Source organism: Vidua chalybeata, chromosome 3 (assembly GCF_026979565.1).
Source record: "Vidua chalybeata isolate OUT-0048 chromosome 3, bVidCha1 merged haplotype, whole genome shotgun sequence".
NCBI lineage: Eukaryota > Metazoa > Chordata > Aves > Passeriformes > Viduidae > Vidua > Vidua chalybeata.
The window spans coordinates 106,377,835-106,398,990 of NC_071532.1; the positions used below are offsets into that span (position 1 = coordinate 106,377,835).

The window sequence follows — 21,156 nt, forward strand, 5'->3', positions numbered from 1 at the left end:
CGTCCCCGCGGCCCCCGGGCGCTCGGAGCGGGGGCGGGCGGACCCCTCCCCTCCCCTCCCCGTCCTCCCCGCCCCTGCCCCGCATTGGCTGCGGGCGCTGACGGGCAGCCGGGGCGGCCCCTGCCCGCGGCCGCCCAGGGGCACTGCCCGCACTGGGGGTCCGGCCGCGCCGGGGAGCGGGGCTGAGTCGAGCCGGTGCCGCTATGGGCGTGGAGATCGAGACCATCTCTCCGGGAGACGGTAAGGGGCCGTGCGGGGAGCAGCCCTGCGGCGCGGGGACGGGGGCGCCCGGTCCGGCCGGGCACCGGGGGGCTCCGGCAGCGAGGGAGCCACGTCCCCGCCGGCGGCAGAGCGGGGAGCGGGGAGGCGGCGGGACGAGAGGGAGGCACGGCCGCCCCCGCAGCCCCGCGGGCACGAACCCCCGGTGCGGGAGAGGCGGAGCGCGGTCAGGCGGCCGCCCGGGTCGCGGCGGCGGCGAGGGAGCCGGAGTTTCTGTGGCATCCGCTGACAGCTGCACGGCCCGAGCGAGGGGTCAGCGTCGGTGCCCGGCGGGGGGCCCAAACTTTCCCCGGTGGCGAGCCCGGCCTCGCCGGGGCTACCGACCGTTCGTGCCAGCATCCCCCGGCAAGGCACCGCCGCCTCCCGGTCCAGCGTGGGATGCTGGCGAGGGCTGATGTGCAGCCCGGGTGGCAATCACCTCTCCTTGGCGCACTCTTGGCTTTCAAGAGCCAATTCACAGTGTTCTGCTTTTCCTTGGCATTATAATATAATTCCGTTAGGTTTTTGTGTTTTGGGGTTTTTTTTTAAGAGAATGTAATTTCTAACATACAAATGTAGCTATATTCATCACTGGCTGATAGGCAACCATAAATAATTTGTTCAAGTTGATTGCAGGTTAAGTTTCTTGGCCCAGTATCTTTCCATTCTTTGTGTATGCTTTTTAATTGGCTTCTCCCTCTGTGCTGTTTACCTCTAGAGATCGAATTCTTCTCTTGGTTGCACAGATGTAAAAAAAGAATACTTATACCCACATAAATAATGGTGCTGAGTTGGGAGTAGGAAGGAGGGTGGAACTACCTCACAGTAGTACTTTCTATCTATTAAATAGATCAAGGCTGTCATTATAAGTAATATGTGATTCCAAACAAGGCTATATGGATTAGTTCTCTTGGTTGCAAGTCTTAATCAAAATCAGCTGACTTTAAACGCTGTCTTAAGCCACAGTGAGTCAGTGGTCTTGCGAATCTCTGCTTTTAATTGGACTTTGATGTGAAATTATGTAGCTTCATTGGCTTTGCTGGTGGTAAACTCACACAGCAGAGTGTGTGTCCATAAGGTCTGAAACTGCTTTTCTCAGATCTCTGTATACTAGTGGATCATTTCAATAATACCTGTTTTACTGGAGGTAGGATTCATCTCACATAACTTTTCTCAGGTTATCTGGCTAGTCTAAAGCAGTCTTCTGGGTTTTCTCTGTGGCCATCTCCAGCGAATAATTTGTCTTGCCTTTCTTTGGATAGGCTGGCTTTCTCTCAAAGCACTGCTAATTCTTTGCTGTCAATAGAGGAAGCCCAGGAGACTGGCATACGATAGTTGCCTGTGGTTTAAATGGCTGTGAATTTAAAAGAGATGAATCCCACTTTAGCATACCATGGTGACCTTAAAAGATTCCTACTGCATTTTGTGCAACGTGCAACTAGGGATATTCCAGCCAAGCCAATGAACAAGGCTGTTCAGGTGGCACTTGGAAGCACCACTTTATCAATTTTTGTGTTGTAAATCTTGGCTCATCGTATTATCCTGCCCTCCACCACTTATTGCTCATGTGGTTTTGGCATGTGAGCCCTAAGGCCGTAGCTTGTGTGTTACCTGCTGGTTTATACCCTGTGAGGCGCCCTGTAATGCAGAACTTGTTATCATGTTAATTCTGACCAAAGAGCCAGAAAGCCAACTAAGAGATGAGCCTCAGTTTCACAGAATCATAGAATGGTTTGGTTGGAAGGGTCCTTAGAGATCATCTATTTCCAACCTCTCTGCCATGGGCAGGGACACCTTCCACTAGACCAGGTTGCTCCAAGCCCCATCAAGCCTGACGTTGAATATTTCCAGGGATAGGGCATCCACAGCTTTTTTGGGCAACCTAACTCAATCCCCAGTTTTTAACTTTCTGTCAAGGATGTTCCTTAATAATTAACCTCATTGATACTTTTAATTTCTTCTGAACCTGGGTACTCCCCTGGCCAACCTTGAAAAATCATGGTTAGTATCTTTAATACACCATTGGCACCTAACTGAGCCTTGAAAGTCATCCCTTAGATTTTAATACCTTTAGCAGTGCCTAGAACAGGTAAAATGGAAATGGTAATTTCATTTTGTGTCAAGCAAATAATTTAAGCTTTTTTTCCTTTTAGTATGGACATTTTAGGAGGAGATATCAGGGTCTTAAAAGAACTCAGTGTACTACTGCTTTACTGTTGCCTGATGCTACAAAATTAAACTGCTTTTGTCTGTGAAAATTTCTGTAAATCCCATCCCTGCTAATTAAAGATGCCCTCACAGAGCTGTCTTTCTTGAGTGGAAGGAATTAGAGACGTGAATACAAATGGATTTTCTCACAATGTCAGACTGAGACTTTATTTGAAAAATTATAGCAAAAACATTCTGAGAATTATTAAAAGTTATAATCCATGAAGTTTTGACTGTCCTTTTGCACTTACAGAATATAAATACATATGTAATGCACACATATATAGGGAGACTTAGCTAAGAAAAATACTACTTGGTCTAAGAGCTAAACAGCAGCCAAACCGGGACCTTTTACCCTAAACTATCCCATTCCTGTGTTGCATATTAGTGATTTGGTAAGACATAGTCATAGAATCAGGGAGTTGTTACGGTTGGAAGAGACTTCTAAGATCATCAAGTCCAGCTGTCAACCTAGCACCACCACTATGTTCACCATTAAACCGCGCCTTCAGATGCCATATGCATGTGTGTTCTGAAACTTGAAAGGATTGTGACTCCACCACTTGCCTGGGCAGTCAGTGTTTTACAACCCAATGCTTTGCAACCTTTTCCGTGAAGAAATGTTTCCTAATATCCAATCTAAACCTAACCCAGTGCATTTTGAGGCCATTTCCCCTCACTTTTATCCTCCACTTGTTGTCTGGGAGAAGAGACTGATCCCTGCTTCACTAGAACCTCCTGTCAAGGAGTTGTAGAGAGCAATAAGGTCCCCCTGAGCCTCCTTTTCTCCAGGCCAAACACCCCCAGCTCCCTCAGCTGCTCTTCGTAAGATGTTTGCTCCAAGTTGTATGAGGAGCCACTTAAATCTACAGCTGTCATGTGGATGTCTCAGGTATCCTAATGTAACCAAATGGCTAATACCAGATCTCAGTTCAGCATTTTCCTCTTAAAAGATAAACTTGCATAGCCAGGTCAATCAGAGAAAATACAAGATTAACCTTTTATAATTTTAACAGGACGGACATTTCCAAAGAAGGGTCAGACGTGTGTGGTGCACTACACAGGTAAGGCATGTTCTGGATGTTCTTCGATACGAACTGCTTCACATTCAAGAGTGATTTCCCATTTCAGATGTCTGTTGTATTTTTTGTTTTGTTCTGTCACTTGTAATCCATTGTATAATGTTTGGATGGGTTTCCTCCCTATTTCACTTCTAGCTGAGCTGTTCAGACTCCAGTAGCTAGATGTGTCTGCTGGCAGATTTGCCATGGGTAGCGTTCAATGGTGAGAGCTTTGCAGAAGAAGCTGCAGACCTGATTCATTAAGCCATTTTATTAGCTAATGAAATTGAGCATGAAACAGTCAAAATGCTGGGTTCATATTTTTACAGCCTCTTGTCTTGACACAGACAATTAATGATTGTATATATCTTAAAAGCATGTATCCATGTATTGGCAGTAAAATTCATTCCAGATTGAAGAGATCAATACCAGGTCTGTTCAAACACCTGCTTTATGGACTTATGTTAATCTTAAGTAGTGAGCTGGTTAATGGAGCTGCTTATGCTGAAGAAGAAAATGTTCTTTAAATCAGTTTATGGTGTTATGCTTTGTATGTAGTCATGTAAGTTGTCAAAGGGATGCAAAAATCTCTGCAGTCCAAGTCTCCAACTGGGAAGTTCACTTCAACAGCTGCCATTTTATGAGATATTTTCCTTAAGAAGCTAACACTTCTTAAGGAAAGAACTGCATAACTAAGGTTATGTAGGGATTGAAGCTTCTGATCTGGGCCTAGATAGTGAGGTAATGTTTTCCTCTAGTGTTCAGGATGATAGGAAAGTTCTCTCTGGTAACTGTTGCTTTCCTTCAGCTTTGTATTTGATTCTTACAACTGGAGCAAGAGGGGAATATTTTCCAATAAAAATGACTATTGAAGTAAACCTGTTTGTATTTTCAATAAACCTTTTATATATTTTCAGTAATACCACCATTTAGAAGGTTATATGGGAGTTAGTGCACTGGCTTGGGGTGGAGGTTGTCTGGGTTTAAGCTCCCATATATACATTTATATATTCAAAGTCTTTTGATCTAATGAGGATTTCTAGTTTGAATTAGAAGATGTTAAACACATGGATCTCCCATTCCAGTCTCAGCTCCTACAGACATTTCTCTGTAACTTAGATATGAAAAGAGATGTTTTGAAATTATTTTTGTGAAGATGCTGAAAGATGTTTCTCTTCCTGTCCAAACTTCAAAGGTTTTATGAAATAAAATTGTCACCTCCCACCCTTAGTTAGTTCAAGATAAATTTAAATGTCAAACTGAAATAGGCAAAAAAAATTGAGCCTGGTGGCTCCCACAAAGCACATTTTTTCTGGATAACTTCAGAGAGTATGAATGGTAAATGTTAAAAGATAACAAGATGCTGCATACTGCTATTGATATTAGATAGTGTCTTAGATGAGGCTGTGGTAAGCTGGCTTTGACATAAAAGACTTTATAAAAACTCATTAAATCAATCTCTAGCGCAGACTGTGCTTTCTCCATATATCTTGCTGCTGGTACTGTGCAACCTCTTTTGCCTCCCAGATTAGAACAGATATCAGGGGAAGCTGATCACCTCAGTTCCACTGCTGGTGCCAGCAGTCTTTGGTGATGATGTTTTTAAGCTGAGCCCATGGTTAGTGGATAAAGTGTTTCCTTCCAGTGATCTATAAAGCATGTGGGTAAGATTACATGTAGGTAAGTTGAGTTTTAATTTAAAGCAGTTTTATCTGGATCCAGTAGTTTCTTTTGGTACTGATGAGATTCTGGATGTGCTTGGAATCTTGGAATCATCTTGGAATGATCTCTGTCTTATTTATGTGATCCTATTAGGCCTCAATATACTTAATACTTACCCTCACCATACTCCTCTGAGTCCTGCTTTAGGAATTGTATAGCTAAGTTACAGGGAAGTCTGCAGAGAAATCCACAACCTCTGCCTTGTCACCTAAAATAGAAGTTAGGAAAAACTAAGATACCTAGATGCAAGGAAGTGATCCAGAAATGATCCAGAAATGCTGCTTTTCAGAGCTGCTTAATACTGTATAGCATGCATAACTCTCAAGTGATCTCCATATTCAGCTGATGTGACACTCTGGAGCTGGGCACAGATAACCTGTGAGGAGGTGTTGTGTTATGGGAGGTGAGGGAACCATGCACTGACTGGATTCCATCAGGATCCAGAGATTGTTTGGATCCCCAGAAAAGCCTAAACTCACTGGAGTGCTTGGAGCACAGCTCTGAATCCAGGATTAGGCAGAGCAGACAGCCAAAACCATGGCCTGTGGAGGCCCACTTGGTGTGTAATAACTGAACAGTTGTTTCAGACATGGCAAACCTATTCCCAGCTGGCTCTTGCAATAGAAGAGGGTCATAACTCTGCCTGCCACATGCTGAACTGCAACCATTACATTCCTGGGGAGAAGAAAGCTGAAATTTCCCAGTCCTTCCAGTCTAGCTTGGGACACTGAGCAGTGAAGAGTGCAGGAGCCATGGGCAAGGAAAGGAGCAGGCAACAGGGTGAGTATTTGTTGCAGGCACTCATGCAGGATATGGAAGGAGTTATAGTGCAATCCCTGTCTTTGGGGATTAATTCAATATCTTTTTTTTAATCCTAAGATTTTCCCATGTGGTGGTGCCAGCTGGGCAGGCCATGTAACTTCTTGCAGTGGCCCAGCTGCTCTCACACCAGCATGCACTGTGGGGATACAGCTGCTTAGCACAAGCATGGTTGGTCCTGAAGGGCTAGTTTTTTGTGCATGCATAAAAAAAACATTGCCTGCCCACTAACTATTCCTGTCTCAAAGGAGAGGAGAGGCTAAAATGGGTTCTCTTCTGCCAGAGCAAGTTATGATTCTTTAGGGGGACTCTAGTGAGGAGTGGGCTGTGGGCTCTGTAGTGTCTTATTTCCCCTCTTGCCTTTGCTTTCATAGGCATGCATTTACCATGTGATGGGGAGTGATGGCAGAGAGTGTGGACAGGAAGGGACTGCTGTCACTGCAGGAGTAAAAGGCCCATAGCAACCTCCAATTTTTAGGAGTAGGCTGTCTGTATGACTTGTCCTGGTGGTCCATGCAGGATAAGTCCAGAGAGGACCAAAGGCTGGGACTCTCAATGTTTGGCAGAGCTTTAGGGTTCTGTCAGGATTGTCCTCCAGGATTTTATGCTTCATCATCAAGGTAGAGATTCAGCAGGGTAGTTTCTAGTCTGACAACCTTATATGTTCTGGAGGAGTGGGAAGTGAGAACTGGAATTTCCTCAAGATGAAGGAGAACTGTGATTGAGTTTTACACTTCTGCTGTCAGCACTCCAGCTATTAGGCTGTTACATGTGGCAGCTTTTCCTCTTTCTCTCCTTGATCAGCTGGATGCATAATCTCAGGGTACGGCGTGGTGTGATTCCCAAAAGCATTGTGGTGCCTGAAGGAACGGATCTGAGTTCCAGTGGCAGCAGGAGTTAAGGTGCAACCTCACTAGGGAGCAATTTAGAAAGGACCTCTTCATTTAAGGAGATTGTTTTTAATTATTTTTTCCCCTTAGGAGTAATTATCTGCTGCTTTACAATTAGAACAGGATTTTTGGATTACCCTTCAGAAGTGCCTAATTGCCCTTTCATAAGACGCCTTAGTGCCTAACTTTGGCCCTGTAAATCACCTGCTAATTTTTCAGCTTTGCACAGCCTGATTTAAGTACACAAATAGATGTCCAGATAATTGTAGAAGATTAGATATGGGGACTGTGATAGAACATGAAACCAAGTCTCAGTCTTAGTATAGGATGGAAAAATATGGTTAGGTTCCAGTATGCTTGTCTTTGTTAACAAATATAGCAAATACAATAATTTCTTCTTAGCATCCAGCATCCATGTTGAGTCTCAAAAGTTACCTGACACAATATTGCTGTAATGAGATTAATGGATAAGGCAGAGCACTGGCACTGAAATGCATTTGCAGCAACACTGTTTTATGTCATGTTTTTTGTCACAGATTTCCTGGAGCAAGCTTCTCAAAGCCTTTGGCAATCTGCTTACTCCTTCTGTTTTCCATCTGCAAAATGATAGTTGTACTTTGTCTGCCTCCTGTAGAGAGATTGCAGGCAGTTTGAGATATGAACTGCCTTCTTCTTCATGGCTGTTGTAATGGTGACCCAATCTTGATAGGGTCTTCAGGTTACATTGGACCACTGACAGTAGTACAAGCTAATTAGTCCTGGAGTGCATAAAAGGAATTAAGGCATTTTCTGCAGTTCTGATTCCTATGATTTAAATTTGTTGACTCTGGCAATGGGAATTAGCAGTGTAGAATCTTCAAAGATTTATGAAAATTATACAAAACATGACTTTTAGTTAGAAATTCCCCTCAACAAAACCTCCACTGAGTAGGGATATGCTCTGTCTGGAGAATGTTAGGTAAAATCTGCACTCCAGGAAGCTGAATCCCATTCCCAGCCCTCCTGCTGGATGATGATGTGCCTCCACACCAGCTTTGTGTGTACTGAATCTAAATCTGCTCATGATAATGAGAGGGCAGCATTTTTTTTTCCCAAGTTATTCAGAGTTGACATTCTCTCGTGTTGTCCCATGTAGCTTGTGGCAGAGCTAAATTCTTAATTCCATCTCTTCATCTTTCTCCTTGGCCACCTGTAAAACTCTGATTATAACAGTTACTCTTTTTAAGGAACTGATGATAATCAGTGTTTCTAGTATGCTGGAACTGACTCATTTGACTGAGACTATTAAGACACAGTAAATCATTAATTATTTATTAAACTGGACTTCTCTCAGAAGATTTTTCATAGACTTTTTAGACTAGGACTATTGCCCCAAAATTGCACTAAACAGATTTCCAAGAGAATAGAATACTTCAGTTGGAAGAGACCTAAAATGATAATCTCTTCCAACTGCCTGACAGCATCAGGGCTGACTAAAAGTTAAAGTATGTTGTGAAGGTCATCGTCCAAATCCTCTTATACACTGATGGATTTGGGGGATCAACCACTTCTCTGGTGGTGGGCCCCCCACTCAGTGAAGAAATGATGCCTAATGTCCAGTCTAAACCTCCCCCAGAGCAGCTTGGAACCATTCCCACATGTCCTGGATCACAGGGAGAAGAGCCCAGCACCTCCACTTCAATATTTCAATACTGAGAAGTTGATTTTTTTATTATTTTTTTTAATACATGAAGCTAAATTCCACATTGAAATAAATAAATGAATACTACTGCATTTATTGCAGCTGAGCTGTACAAATTCATTCTGTTTTAGGAAGCAGGGTTTTATTTAAAGCAGACCAAATGATTACTTGTTCTTTTCCTAGTGGTCTGAGGACAAATTAGTATCATCTTCTTTTCCCATATATTGCCAGAATTACTTTATATTATTTCTTCAGCTTTGGCAGTGGTGTAGTGTTGAGAATTATGGTTATATCTGTGAAGTTGAAAGCTCTTTATATAATAAAAGCATACTGCATAGATATAGATGAACAGTAATTCATAGAATATGCTTGATTTATCATGATTAAAACCACTATTTTCCATTTAACACAATAGAAATGTAATGCAATTCCCTTGAAATAATCCTTGCCAAAAAGATCTGCCTATTTTTCTTGGATCAAAATCAAGCCAACCTTAAGTGTACGTAGTAATAGCCAGAGATTTGTCTGTAGTGACATACTCTCAAAAAGACTAAGGTAAATTCAGAGTAATTTTACAAAGTGTCATCTGTTTGTCTATGAGCACAACTGGATGAACATCAGCCTTGTGCCAGGTGAGTACAGGAGGATGTTATTTCTCTGGTCCCACTTTCAGAAAGATCTTTACTGCTTCAAGTTGGAGCTCTGCATGTGTAGCTGAGAGGAAAACTGAACTAAGTAAGGCATTTAATCAAAATTCTTTGTCTCCAGGATGCTGTCTAGCTGGATTTGGAAGAGGATAGTGAACACTGCAATTAGAACTATCATTAATAAGAATTGTATTGTAACAGACATTATAATTGAACCTTGATTTAAAGCCAGCTAAATCTTGCTTACTTAGAAGGAATTTAATTCTTTAATCAAGCATGTTCCCACGATACAATATACCAGAGGAGTGTGACATCTCTCCAGCTTTTGGGAACTGCCAATTTTTTTTTTTTTTTTTTTTTTTTTTTTTTTTTTTTTTGTTTAATGTCCTGGTTTGAAAGTATGAAAGCCTTTTGCTTCTGTGGAGATTTTGGTGGCAACTAAGCACTTAGAAACATCTTTTTTCATTGGTGGATCATAACTGCAAAAAGTAATTTTAGTCCTCCCTGAGGAATGTGGTCTTTTGCTGCCCCTTAGAAACAATCTGCAAGTCTTAAACTCTGTCAGTAAAGAGATAAAAATTCTCATCTTTGCTTATTTAATTATAGATTAGTTATCCCTGGAAGTATTTTAGCAGTGACTTTGGCCTGATAATGATAATAGTGGTCAGAGTCCTGAAGCAGAAGTCTGAGCAGAAGAGATTTCTCCTACACATTTTGCTGCCAGCTTAGTGACTGATGTCAGGTATATTACTTGCTCTTTCATTTTGTAAATTTGATAGAAAAAGGGGCTATGCCTCTCAAAATTGTCATGCAATTAATATTTACAAGTACAGTGGGACTCACTGTAAGACGCTATTGATGTGAAAAAGTAATTTGATGAATAAAAAGGTTCAGAGATTTGTAAGAGAAAAAGTAGCAGGTTCACCAGCAGAGTGAGTGAGTTTAAAATTAACACACCAGATTGTTGCCTGATGGAAAAGAATTAGTGTAATAAACTGTAGCCCCAAGTTTCCCAGTTGCTCCTCCTTTGCTGTGTTGCTGTGTATGGTGCTCATTGATTTCACTGAAATCACTTGTGGTATTAGATGTTATTTAATGTGGGTAAGTAAATCAGAAAAGGACCTTGAATTATTTCAACAGTGTTCTTACTGGCAACCTTAGCTGTGAAGCCTTGGTTTGACTAAGAATTGGAAGTTTCTCCCCTTAAGAGTGCTCCCCATGGCACTGAGGTGTTGTTTGGACTGCTACTGATATGCTTTGGGCAAAGAAAGGGACAGGTCCAGGACTGCCCATGAACACTGTCTTATATTCATTTGGGAAGAAGACAGGATGAGTTTCATTCTTGCAGAGTAAAGAAGATTATAAATAAATTTCTTCAAGATAGCATACACTGGCACTTTCTCCCCTGACAGAGACTTCTCTGTTAGCATGAGACATGCTGAGTGATTTGGTGACTGCTAGCTTCAATTTTGGAACACTTGCTAACCTCTGCAGGATTTCCTTTCATGGTGGGATTGTAGCATCATTCTCTCGTCCTATTGTGCACAGAAATGAAACTGCTAATGAATAATTAGACTGCCTACTCCTACCTCACAAAAGCCTTGAGGAAGTGGATTTCCAGATATTTAAAAAAAAAGCTCACAAAGCAGATTATCTAAAGTACCAGAGAACTAATAGCCTCTGTTCATCAAGTTTTTAAAAGCGTAGATCTGATCCAAAAAAGTGCCATCTTTTAGAAAATTAGATTGCTGTTTCAAACAAGGTATTTTTTCTGGAACCTCTTTCCACTTATTTTCAGTGATTCCAGTGTGCCCTGCTTACAGCTCACACCTGTATTTGAGGACTTAGACCTGAAAGACTTGCATCAATTCTTGATCATTAGAATTCCAGGTCCTTACAAGAATGACATAATTTTCTAGTAATTTATGCAGCCAAAAAACAAAGAATCATTGAAAAAACTGTGCAATGAATAGTATTTGTTAGTGTAAAATATACAAATGATCCTACATCAGCCAAAGAGAAGCTCTTATCAGCTGGCACCAGTGATAGGCTTGTCTCCCTTTATTGACAAAATAGAACTGACATCACCGTATTTACCTAATTAAGAAGTCTAAATTGAGAGCTTAGTTACCTTGGGTTACCTAAATAGTTAGATTGTGGGTATGTCTCTCTTTCTATTGATTAGATAAAGAGCTTAATACAGTTCCTAGGTCAGGCAGCTCAGCTAGGTCGGAAGTGTGGAAGGGGGAATATTTTCCTACTTGGACAACACATGGTGTCATCCCTCCGCAGTGGACACACGGCAGGGATGTGTATAATACCCCACATTTCAGGTGCATTACCTGAGCAGATGCTGTGCAGGAGATCTCTGCAGGCTTGTGATCTCCAGCACTCAGTGTTGGTCCAAGTGCTGCAGGGATCTGTGTGGGAGATCCCTGGGGAGGGCAGTGCCAAGGAGCTCACATGGGCCCCATTTTTGGCGCTGGGAAGCAGCTGAGCAGGCGGCCTCAGAGGACGCGCGCTCTGCCGCGGGAAGCAGCAGCTTGGTGTTGGCAGGAGTTCTGCTGAGTCTTGCTGAACCGCGGCCAGGGGGTGGGGAGGCTTTATATTGAAAGCAACATCTCTCAATTGAGACTTATTATTTAGCTTTACTTACTCAAGGGCATTGTAAATCTTTCTTAATTTTTTTTTTCCATAAGACTGCTGGCTGCAGAAGTTTGTACTCCCTTGCACATCACCCAGTGTGAGGGATCTTAAATGTTGTAGCCATGGTGCCATCAGGCAGAGCTAGAGGATCTTTGCAGCCAAGGCAGCAGGCCCAGGTACTTAGGCAGTGTATTCCTTTTTCTCCCATCCAACACCCTGGGACTTCTAAAACTCAGTGTTACAGCAGTAATTGTGAGGTACATTTGATTTGTTGATCTCCCTCTGTCTCTTATGATATCCTAAGTGTGTTTACTCCTTCCAGATATTTTCCATTTAATCCTGCATAGTTATTTGATTCTTAGTTCTTCCTGCTCTAATTCACTTCCATTTGCACATTTAGTGATGTGACAACCTTGATTTACCAAGATTGGCTTCTTTTACTTTTTTCTCAGTTAGAAATAGAAGACTTGTTTTTTGAAGATGGTTTCCTGCTGGACAGCAGAAGAGACCTAATACCTGATTAGTTCATTTTCCAACTGGTGATTGTTACAAAAAAAGACACTCCCAGATGCCTTGACTTTATCTAGTTTTTAATGACCAGAGTGAAAGTATATTTTGCTACTCTCTAACCTGTTGAAGTTGCTGCTGTTGCAACTTTGAAAGTAGCAGCTTTGTGTTGAAATTTTTTACACTGCGTTAGAAAAAAACCAACCCAAACCAAACATGTAGTTGTTTGGAAATTATACTAAAATACTATATAGGGATTGCAGTTATGGGAACTTACATTTTTGTTCTCTTCTATGGATACATTTCTGGTTTTGCTACAGGCAGGGATTTTCAAAAAGACAGGAGCATCTCATACTATTGGAGGTGCAGTGTAGCCATATCTAGAGTACATAAAAGAAAATAGAAGGTGGGTCCCACAGTGGACAAGATCCTGCAGCATCATCATCACGTGTTGCCATTTTCAGAATGGAACATACAATTTTCAGTCTGAAGAACTGAAATAAATTATTTTATTTGTAAAAGCTGTAATTTTGATGAAAAAGCCTTTCCCACAGATTTTATTTTGAAGTTTGAGGATCTGAGTCTGAAATTCATAGGCTGCTGCCAACTCTGTATCTATATCATAGGCTCATGGGTTGGAAGGAACCTTAAAGAATGCTACTTCCACCGCTCTACCGTGGACAGGGACACTTTCACTGGACCAGGTTGCTCCAAGTCCCATCCAATCTGGCCTTGAACACTTCCAGTGTGTGGGTGTGGGCCATCCAGAGCTTCTCTGGGCAGCCCATGACAGTGCCTCACCACCCTCACAGAGAAGAATTTCTTCCTTACATCCAATCTAAACCTGCCTTCATTCAGTATAAACTGTTGACCTTCATCTTGTCACTACAGGCCTTGGTAAAATGTCCCTGTCTTTTTAATGTATTGAAACTTTAAGTATTTCATGTATTGAAACTTACACAGTAAGGCCTCCTTGGAGTTTTCTCTTCTTCAGGCTGAACAACTCTCTCAGCGTGTTTTCAGGAGAGGTTCTCCAGCCCTCTGACATTTTTTGTGATCTCCTCAGATCTCCCCTGGATCCACTCTAACAGGCCCAGTGTCTTTCCTGTGCAGGGGACCAAAGAACTGGATGTAGTACTGCATCCAAGTGAGGATCTCATGAGAGCAGAGTAGTGAGAAAATCACCTCCCTTGACCTGCTGGCCACACTTCTGATGCAGCTCAAGGTGTGGTTGGTTTCTGGGTTAAAAGCACACATTAACAGGTCATGTCCAGCTGTTCATCCACCAGCGCCTCCAAATCCTCCTCTGTAGGGTTCCATAGACCATTTGCGGAGATGAACACTTTTCTACAATGTCATGCGGAAACACCTGACCTTGGCTTGTGCTTGAGGTCACTCTCTGGCAGTGTCTGTCCACTGATGAGAGGAGGAGCTGCTCATCTGTCACTCTGCCTGGGTGACTAGCTCCCCACACCCTTGTGTCTCTCAGTGGCCAGCTGGCAACAACTCTGGAAAACTATGGCTATGTCTGTCCCACTCTGTCAGGGGAGATTTTGGAGAACACAGACAGCCCAATTGATAGCTTTCAGTTTATTATGTCCTTTGAATTTCTTCTGCCATCATTTGCACCTCATCTTCAGTCAAATAAATAGCAGGGACAGGCTCAGATGCTTGCTTAGGTCAGCGGGCAGTGCTCCTGCACAGCACAGCTGAGGGCTGTCATCTGACTGTGCCTGTTTTGTCATATCCTACCTTTTCCTGCCTGGAACTCAAGAGTCCTGACCTTTTATGTCTTAACACTGAGGACTTCCAGGGCCTGTAACTGTAAGAAGAGATGTCCAAATGTCATTGGAACAGGATGGGAATGCCTTGTTACAAAATGATCCTTACCTGTGCCATTAAGACTTGTTCTTTGTGAAACCAGTTATAAAGCTCATCTCATTTTCAATATTTTTTACAATCCCTGGCTGAGGGTGTGGGAGTTTTAAATGTGAATGAGTCAAATGCAAATTTGGAGTTGATACAGTCATGAAAAACTGCCATCATTAGTCCCCTGTGGACAACTTAGAAAGCTGGATCTGATCAAAGAGCTACTCACTTCATTCATAAATTGCTTTGGAAAAGGAAAACTATTTTTTGTTTACTCCCTTTTAAAAGACAGGGACATTCAGAAAGGAAATGCTGTGTCCAGGGCACAAAGCAAGCCTCTAGAAAAGTTGAGGCTAAAAATTCATGGGCTTTTAAATTCCTTATTCCTTATATTTACCTTTCTACTTATCTATTGCATTACCCACCTAAATATATTATATATAGGCTATACCAGCTCTGTAGAAGAGCAATTTATTTTTTTTCCCAGACCTCAAAAAATGTTTACCTTTTGAGAGCAAACCATTTAAATTAAGATAAATGGTGGAAAACCACAATGTACTTTAGTTTTTATTAGGTTTTCTGTCTTTCTCTAACCAGTCTTGATTTGATTGGTTATATAAGCATTGTAAACAGAATACGGGCTCAGTCCTTCCCTGCTGTAAAGAATAGGGGACTTGATTGTAACGATTCACTGTATTTCAATAAAGTAACTAAAGTTTGCAGTACATTGATTTCTTAAAACTGCAGAACCATTTCTGAAGTGCTTTCCTAAGACTTGCTATCGTAGCACATTCAAAGCTCCTCTTCAGATTCAAACATTTCTGAAGCATTTGGGAAAACAATAGGAAACAAAGTAGACTGGACCTGAGAGAGCGTGGAGCTATAAACACAGGGGCCAGAGGTGATGGAGAGCTGAGAAATTATTTGCCTTACAGCAAAAGAGCAATAGAAACTTGGGCTGGGATTTTTCCCTGCAGGAGTGCAAAAAGAAACATTGACTGATTGCAAAGCACCTCCATACTGTAATGGAGTTACACAACCTGTAATCTTTCTGTTATTCAGTCTGTCACTGTAGGACTGGCCCATTTGGAGGCTACAAAGCATTTAGATGCTGACAGCTGTATGAGGCTGTAAGGGACGTGGTTGGCCATTGTGTTTATAGAGAGCAGTGAGATAAGAATAGCTCCCAGTCTTCAGTGCCTGCCACATTCACTTGAGGTTTTGGACACCTCTGTACATCTCGTGGACAAGTAGCTGTGTTGAAAAAGCGGGGGCCACAAGGGCAATACTTATCTTAGCTCTTCTTTTTCCCTTGAGAAACTGCTGTACAATACAGGCCAAGAGGGTGTCAGCTGATAAAAGTCAGACAAATGCAAAGTGTTCTCCGCTTTTGACATCGAGGAGTCTGGCATCCAAGAGGAACCGGACACTGTCTGGCACACCGTGGATAAATTAATGTCCCCAGTGTGCCCTTCCACTGCACCATCCTCTTAATCTTTTACTATGCATAGGACCACCCTTCTTCGTTTAGTTTTTTTTTTCAATACTTCAGCAAGTTGTAATAGACTTCTAGAAGAATTTTCTAGTATGTTCGTTTAGTCACATGCAAGTTTTTGTTAAGAGTTTTTAGTGCTTCTTGTTTTGCAGCTTCTTAAGCACATTCTAGCAGTACGTTAAGCTGAGACTTGTTTTCAGATTGCTTCCTCAGAGGATGAAGCAGTGGAGATTTTTAGCACATCCAAAAGAATATGTGAGTGCAGACCTGATTTGAAAATGTTTCTCATGCTGCAGCATAATTCCTTGTCACAGTCACTGAAGGTGCTACAGTATGATTAGACAGGGCTGAAACAGGGGATGCAGGGACATTCCCAGCTATTTCCTCCTGCCTCTGCATCACTCTGTCCTGGGTGTAGAAATGTTGCAGTGGCTGCGCTATGAACTGGGCTGAAAATCTGACGTGAAAGAAAAGTTGGGGAAGGAGGGAAGAAGTGGTTGTGAAATACATCAGTACAACAGGATGGAAGTGCAGGGTGATGGAAAGATCAACAGTCACTTGTGATCTGGCACTGCAGCAGACCTGGAGTTTTGCAGTGGTGTAGGGAGCTGAAGCACTCGGGTGGCTGTAGAGAAGAGAAAAGAAGACTTGCCTGTGGGAATAAGAGGAAGTATTTATTTCTGCTTCCTTCTCATGTTTCTGCTCTGTCCAGCTTCCCAGTAGTGCACAGTTTGGGGACCCTCCCATAGCAATAATGTACTGGAACAAATTTGTCTTGTTAGCATGGTCCATATGTATAACACTGCTGTGATGAGGACTCTGCAGTGGTGCTGTCATTCGTTTGTTCAAGTGATCTCAGAATAAATTTGCTTGACTTTTTTTCTCCCCAAGAAAGACAAAAAATTTCCTTCTTGAAACTTGGTACTAAAGAACATTTTTGGTGCACAGTTATTTAGTGGTGGGTGGACATTCATTTCAGGGCTGAGATTGAGGTGCACAATGAGAGCATTTTCCTTTAAACAGGAAGACAAGGGTCTATACATGGGGAAAGGATTATTGTTATAAATATATTTACTAATACAGTGTGCATGACTTCTAAAGGAAGTACTGTTGCCCTTCTGAGCATTTGCAAATTTCAGGCCTTTATAATTAGTTTCTTATCAGAAAATTAATCACTATCACTAGCCAAGGTAACTTCTGAGCATAACCTGTATAAACCTGTCACTGAACAGGATTCATCAGAACTACAGTAGATCCTGATGAAGGTATCAACTTGAATTTCACAGGCACTACCAGGCTGAAGTATTTAAAGAACCCACCTTACACTGAAGTAGTGATGGTGCTGCACAAGATGATGGGGATACTTTTTCCCTTGTAAAATATTCATGGCTCTTGGTGTTAAAAGTCAAAAAATGGTTTAGCTGAACCTTCCTTCCACTACTCCTTGTGAAGCAGCATTTGGTAATTCAGAAATGCTTCTTTTGGCCTAGCTGAGTGAGGGTGGATTTGATGACAGGCCCCTCATATCAGGAAGACACTTAGGACTTTTTTATGGGGAGAAGCCACAAGCCATGGATGCTTTTCTCCCTGCTGTTTGCCAAAGAGCTGGGGAAACAACTTAGAAAAAAAATCAGCATACCATATATTTTTTAAACTATGATGCATATCTTACACAACAGATTAGGGTGGATTTTACAAATTTTTTTCCTGTTTTTAGATGTATACAAGGAAGACATCTCTAATATAGTGTATGCGTGCCATAGTATAAAGACAGTATAAGTATAAAGACCTTAGATTATAATATTAAAAAATTTCAGGTCAAAATGAGTATGGGTTTTTAGTGTTCAAAACATTTTAAAACAAATGCTGACTCTTGTTTTTTGTCAGTATTACAGTTCTGAAATGTATTATGTTATGTTGTACCTCGCTCAGCTGGTCTTTCTCATGTGTTTTTGGTAATAGACAAAATTCTGATTTAGGATATCATAGAAATGGAATAGACTATTTCAGCTGGAAGGGACCTACAACTATCATCTGGCCCAACTGCCTGATCACTTCAGAGCTGGCCAAAAATTACAGGGTATTATTAAAGGCATTGTCCAAATGCCTTTTAAACATTGACAGGCAATTTTGGTGCCATCGGTAGAAAATCTTGTCAAGCTGGGTCTCAAGGAGTCGGTGTGTGGATGGCTGGATGACATTTACAGAGGATCATGAGGTTTTCCATCATGGTCTGCAAGGAATTCACGGTACCCTGAATAAGAAACTTCAAAATATACAAAAAAAATCATGCCAGTGAATCTAAAATTGGCTTATTCAATAGAGGACTTTCCAGTAGACCTTAAAATGGGCTGGTCTCAGCCCCACTGTGATGTTTTTATCAATGGAGGAAGATATCAAGGTGATAAAATTAATAGATGCATCCTAAATAAATATTCTTATTCCATAGATCATTGATACATTGATACATCATTGATCCCAGTGAGAGGGATCACTATGTAGTATTGTCACAAGTAAATAATGTGTTTCAGTTGCTATAAAACTCTTTACAAATTGAAGGTGGAAGAGCAAAGAGTGACTCCTGTGCTTACAGATAGGAGCACTTTGTCGTGTGAAGCAGTGACTTTGAAACAGACTTGGGGAGTGGTGGTTGGTTATCAACTGAACACAGGCTCTGAGCTGTTCTTTGGCCAAAAAGCTGACTGCAATCCATGAATATATAAACAGGAGGACTGAGGAGAAGAGAGGAGGGCCAGAGGTCTCACACAGATATTGCAAAAACAGTGTGCTCAGTTCTGTAGTCTACAATGCTGGAAAGATACCTGAGGATGGTAGAAGTGCTGGGAGAACTTTTTGAATAAATAATGCCTAATTTATTCAGCAGGTGTTAAGGGATGGTTTGCTACTTACATGGGGAATAAAAAATTGATAGGACAATTGAATTGATCTGTTAGTTCACCAACAGACATAAAGGTATTTCAACTGGAAAGTGAAATTTTGCAAGTTCACCTTAAAATAAGGAATACATGTGAACTAGCAATTCTGATTTATAAATGAACACCAATCAACAAATGCAATCACTTCATCTCCCTGAGAAATCTTTAAATCGGTTCTAATTCAAACAGGAATTATTTAGTGAAAATCCTGCAGCCTCCATTAAAGTAGGAAGTCAGAAGAAGAAATTGCCAGGATCACTTCTGGCATGTAGGTGCATTAATTAGCAGTTTTGTCATGTATTTTGGAAGCTTTGGTAGCATTCTTGTTCAATGGTCTTGGGTAGATTAGTCCCAGAGACTTCACATCCTTCCTAGATCCATGGTTCTTAGGGCTGGGCTGGTAATTTGTCCAACTCCCCCCATAACAATGTTTGAACTTGAACTCATTTGCTTCCCTAGGTTTGATCATGCCAGTTACTTTCCATCTTTTGCAATTCATTTTTTGTGTGTCTGGATCTTTGATATCTTTCCCTGCATATATATGAATGACAACTAAAAGATGGTGTCAATCAAAATGTTACCTGCTTTTCCAGCTTCTGGGTGATGGTCAGGTAAATCTCAGAATGGGTCAGGCTGGAAGGGGCTGCAGTGGATCATCTGGTTCAACTTCCTGCTCAAGCAGGGTCATGCCAGAGCACATGGCACAGGATTGCATTCAGACATTTCTGGAATATCTCCAGTGAGGGGGACTCCACAGGCTCTCTGGACAGTCTGTTCCAGTGCTCAGTCATGGCACAGGAAAGAAGTTCTTCCTCATGTGTAGGTGGAACTTCCTGCGCATCAGATTCAGCCTTTTGTCTCTTGTCCTAATGCTTGGCACCACGAAATGGTGCCCTCCCATGGGTGGAATTCACTGACACCAGAGGACAGTCAGCATTTTGTACAAGATACTCCTTACTGTGAAGAATGAGCTGGTACAGCTCTGGAACCATTTACATCCACTTGCATTCTGATCACCAACTTGCACTGGACATCCTTAGAACTGATCACTTCTCAGAAAGTAATTGAAATGTATTAAAGGGATATTAAACAAATGTTTGGTCAATTATAGAATGGAAGATCATGTTTCAAAGTTATTTTCCATGCTTAGCCAGAGGAGACTTAATTATGTTTTTAGACCACTTTGGTTGATACAATTTTTATTAGCTAGTGCTTATTGTATATGAAAACCAAAATAGCTGCATTGAAACAGATAGGTGTCTGACTTCAAGGTATGTCTTTGATGTGGGGATTACTAGGCAGAAACCTGGGATGGGAGCTGGGACCAGACAGCTGCAATGGCTCTTTCTATAAAAAACTGTAAGTACTAGACATGCCCAGCAGAATACAGCAACACCTACAAGAAGGGAGCCTTTCCAAGGGAATCTGCAACACACAGAACACACAGCTCAGGAAGATTGACAAGCCATTTTGCTGCTCAGGGTAACAAACACTGTTTGCATAAATCCCCTTGTAAACATCACATCTCATTTAATTGGCATCCCACTACTTTGTTCTTCTTTAAAAACTTTATTTGATTGACTCTTCTGGAAAACACTGCCTTATCAACATAGTACAGGCAAATCAAGTTTCTGTAGCTGCTGTTCTTAAGAGTGGACATTGGCCATCTGAAGCCCTGGCCCACTGTCAGCTCTGCCCTGTTTTGCAGCAGGACTTTTTGACTCTTATTCTGCCGTGTGTTCCTGCCCACAGGGCACGTGATTATGAGATTCTCTGTGTCTCACACACATCAGAACTGTATTGTGTTACAGGAAAACCCAACGCTGGCAAGCAGTGTTCACTGTTTGGGCTTTAAGCATACCTCAAGGACATCTGTGTATGGGAAAAAGAAAAATAGCCACACCAGAAAGAACATGTAAAAATTCCCTACAGAGTGATTCTAAAATAAAATTATCCCACCTAGAAATACCCTGTGTACCTCGCATAGAAGTTCACCTTGATTTTTAAGTCATGCTAACACTGGAGGTGGTTTGGGAGCAAATTCTGGAGTCACTGGATAATCTGTAGTAACCTGACTACATAGAGAGGACTGGTACATGGGTGGGGCTGTGTGGACACAGCAGGATCCTGGGATTGCCTGTACATACCTGGGCACTGCAGGTGTACAGTCTGTACATGGTGATACTGAGCCCCTTGATGCAGACCCAGTGTAGGTCTGCATCATAGACATTACAAGGAATAACACAGATGGCCTCTTGTTATTGGTAAAATACAGCCTCATCCCATGGATAGTTTGGGTGTAAGATTTTTCACTTGATTTTGTAAAAGTTTTGTTCTGTTTAAGTATAAAATGCTACCTCCTTGGTGTATTTTCTAGACCTAATGATCAAACCAAGTCACAAAAAAGCCTTTGTGAA

The 21,156-nt window shown here is 41.8% G+C and overlaps 1 protein-coding gene across 1 annotated transcript in view; it reads left to right on the forward strand.

Moving 5' to 3' along the window:
• Positions 1-21,156, forward strand: part of FKBP1B (FKBP prolyl isomerase 1B) — a 44,887-nt gene continuing 23,731 nt past the window's right edge. Inside the window, exons 1-2 of the mRNA XM_053939352.1 lie at positions 1-240; positions 3,483-3,530. Coding sequence (XP_053795327.1) covers positions 204-240; positions 3,483-3,530 — 85 coding nt within the window. The 5' untranslated portion in view covers positions 1-203. The remainder of the gene's footprint in view (positions 241-3,482; positions 3,531-21,156) is intronic.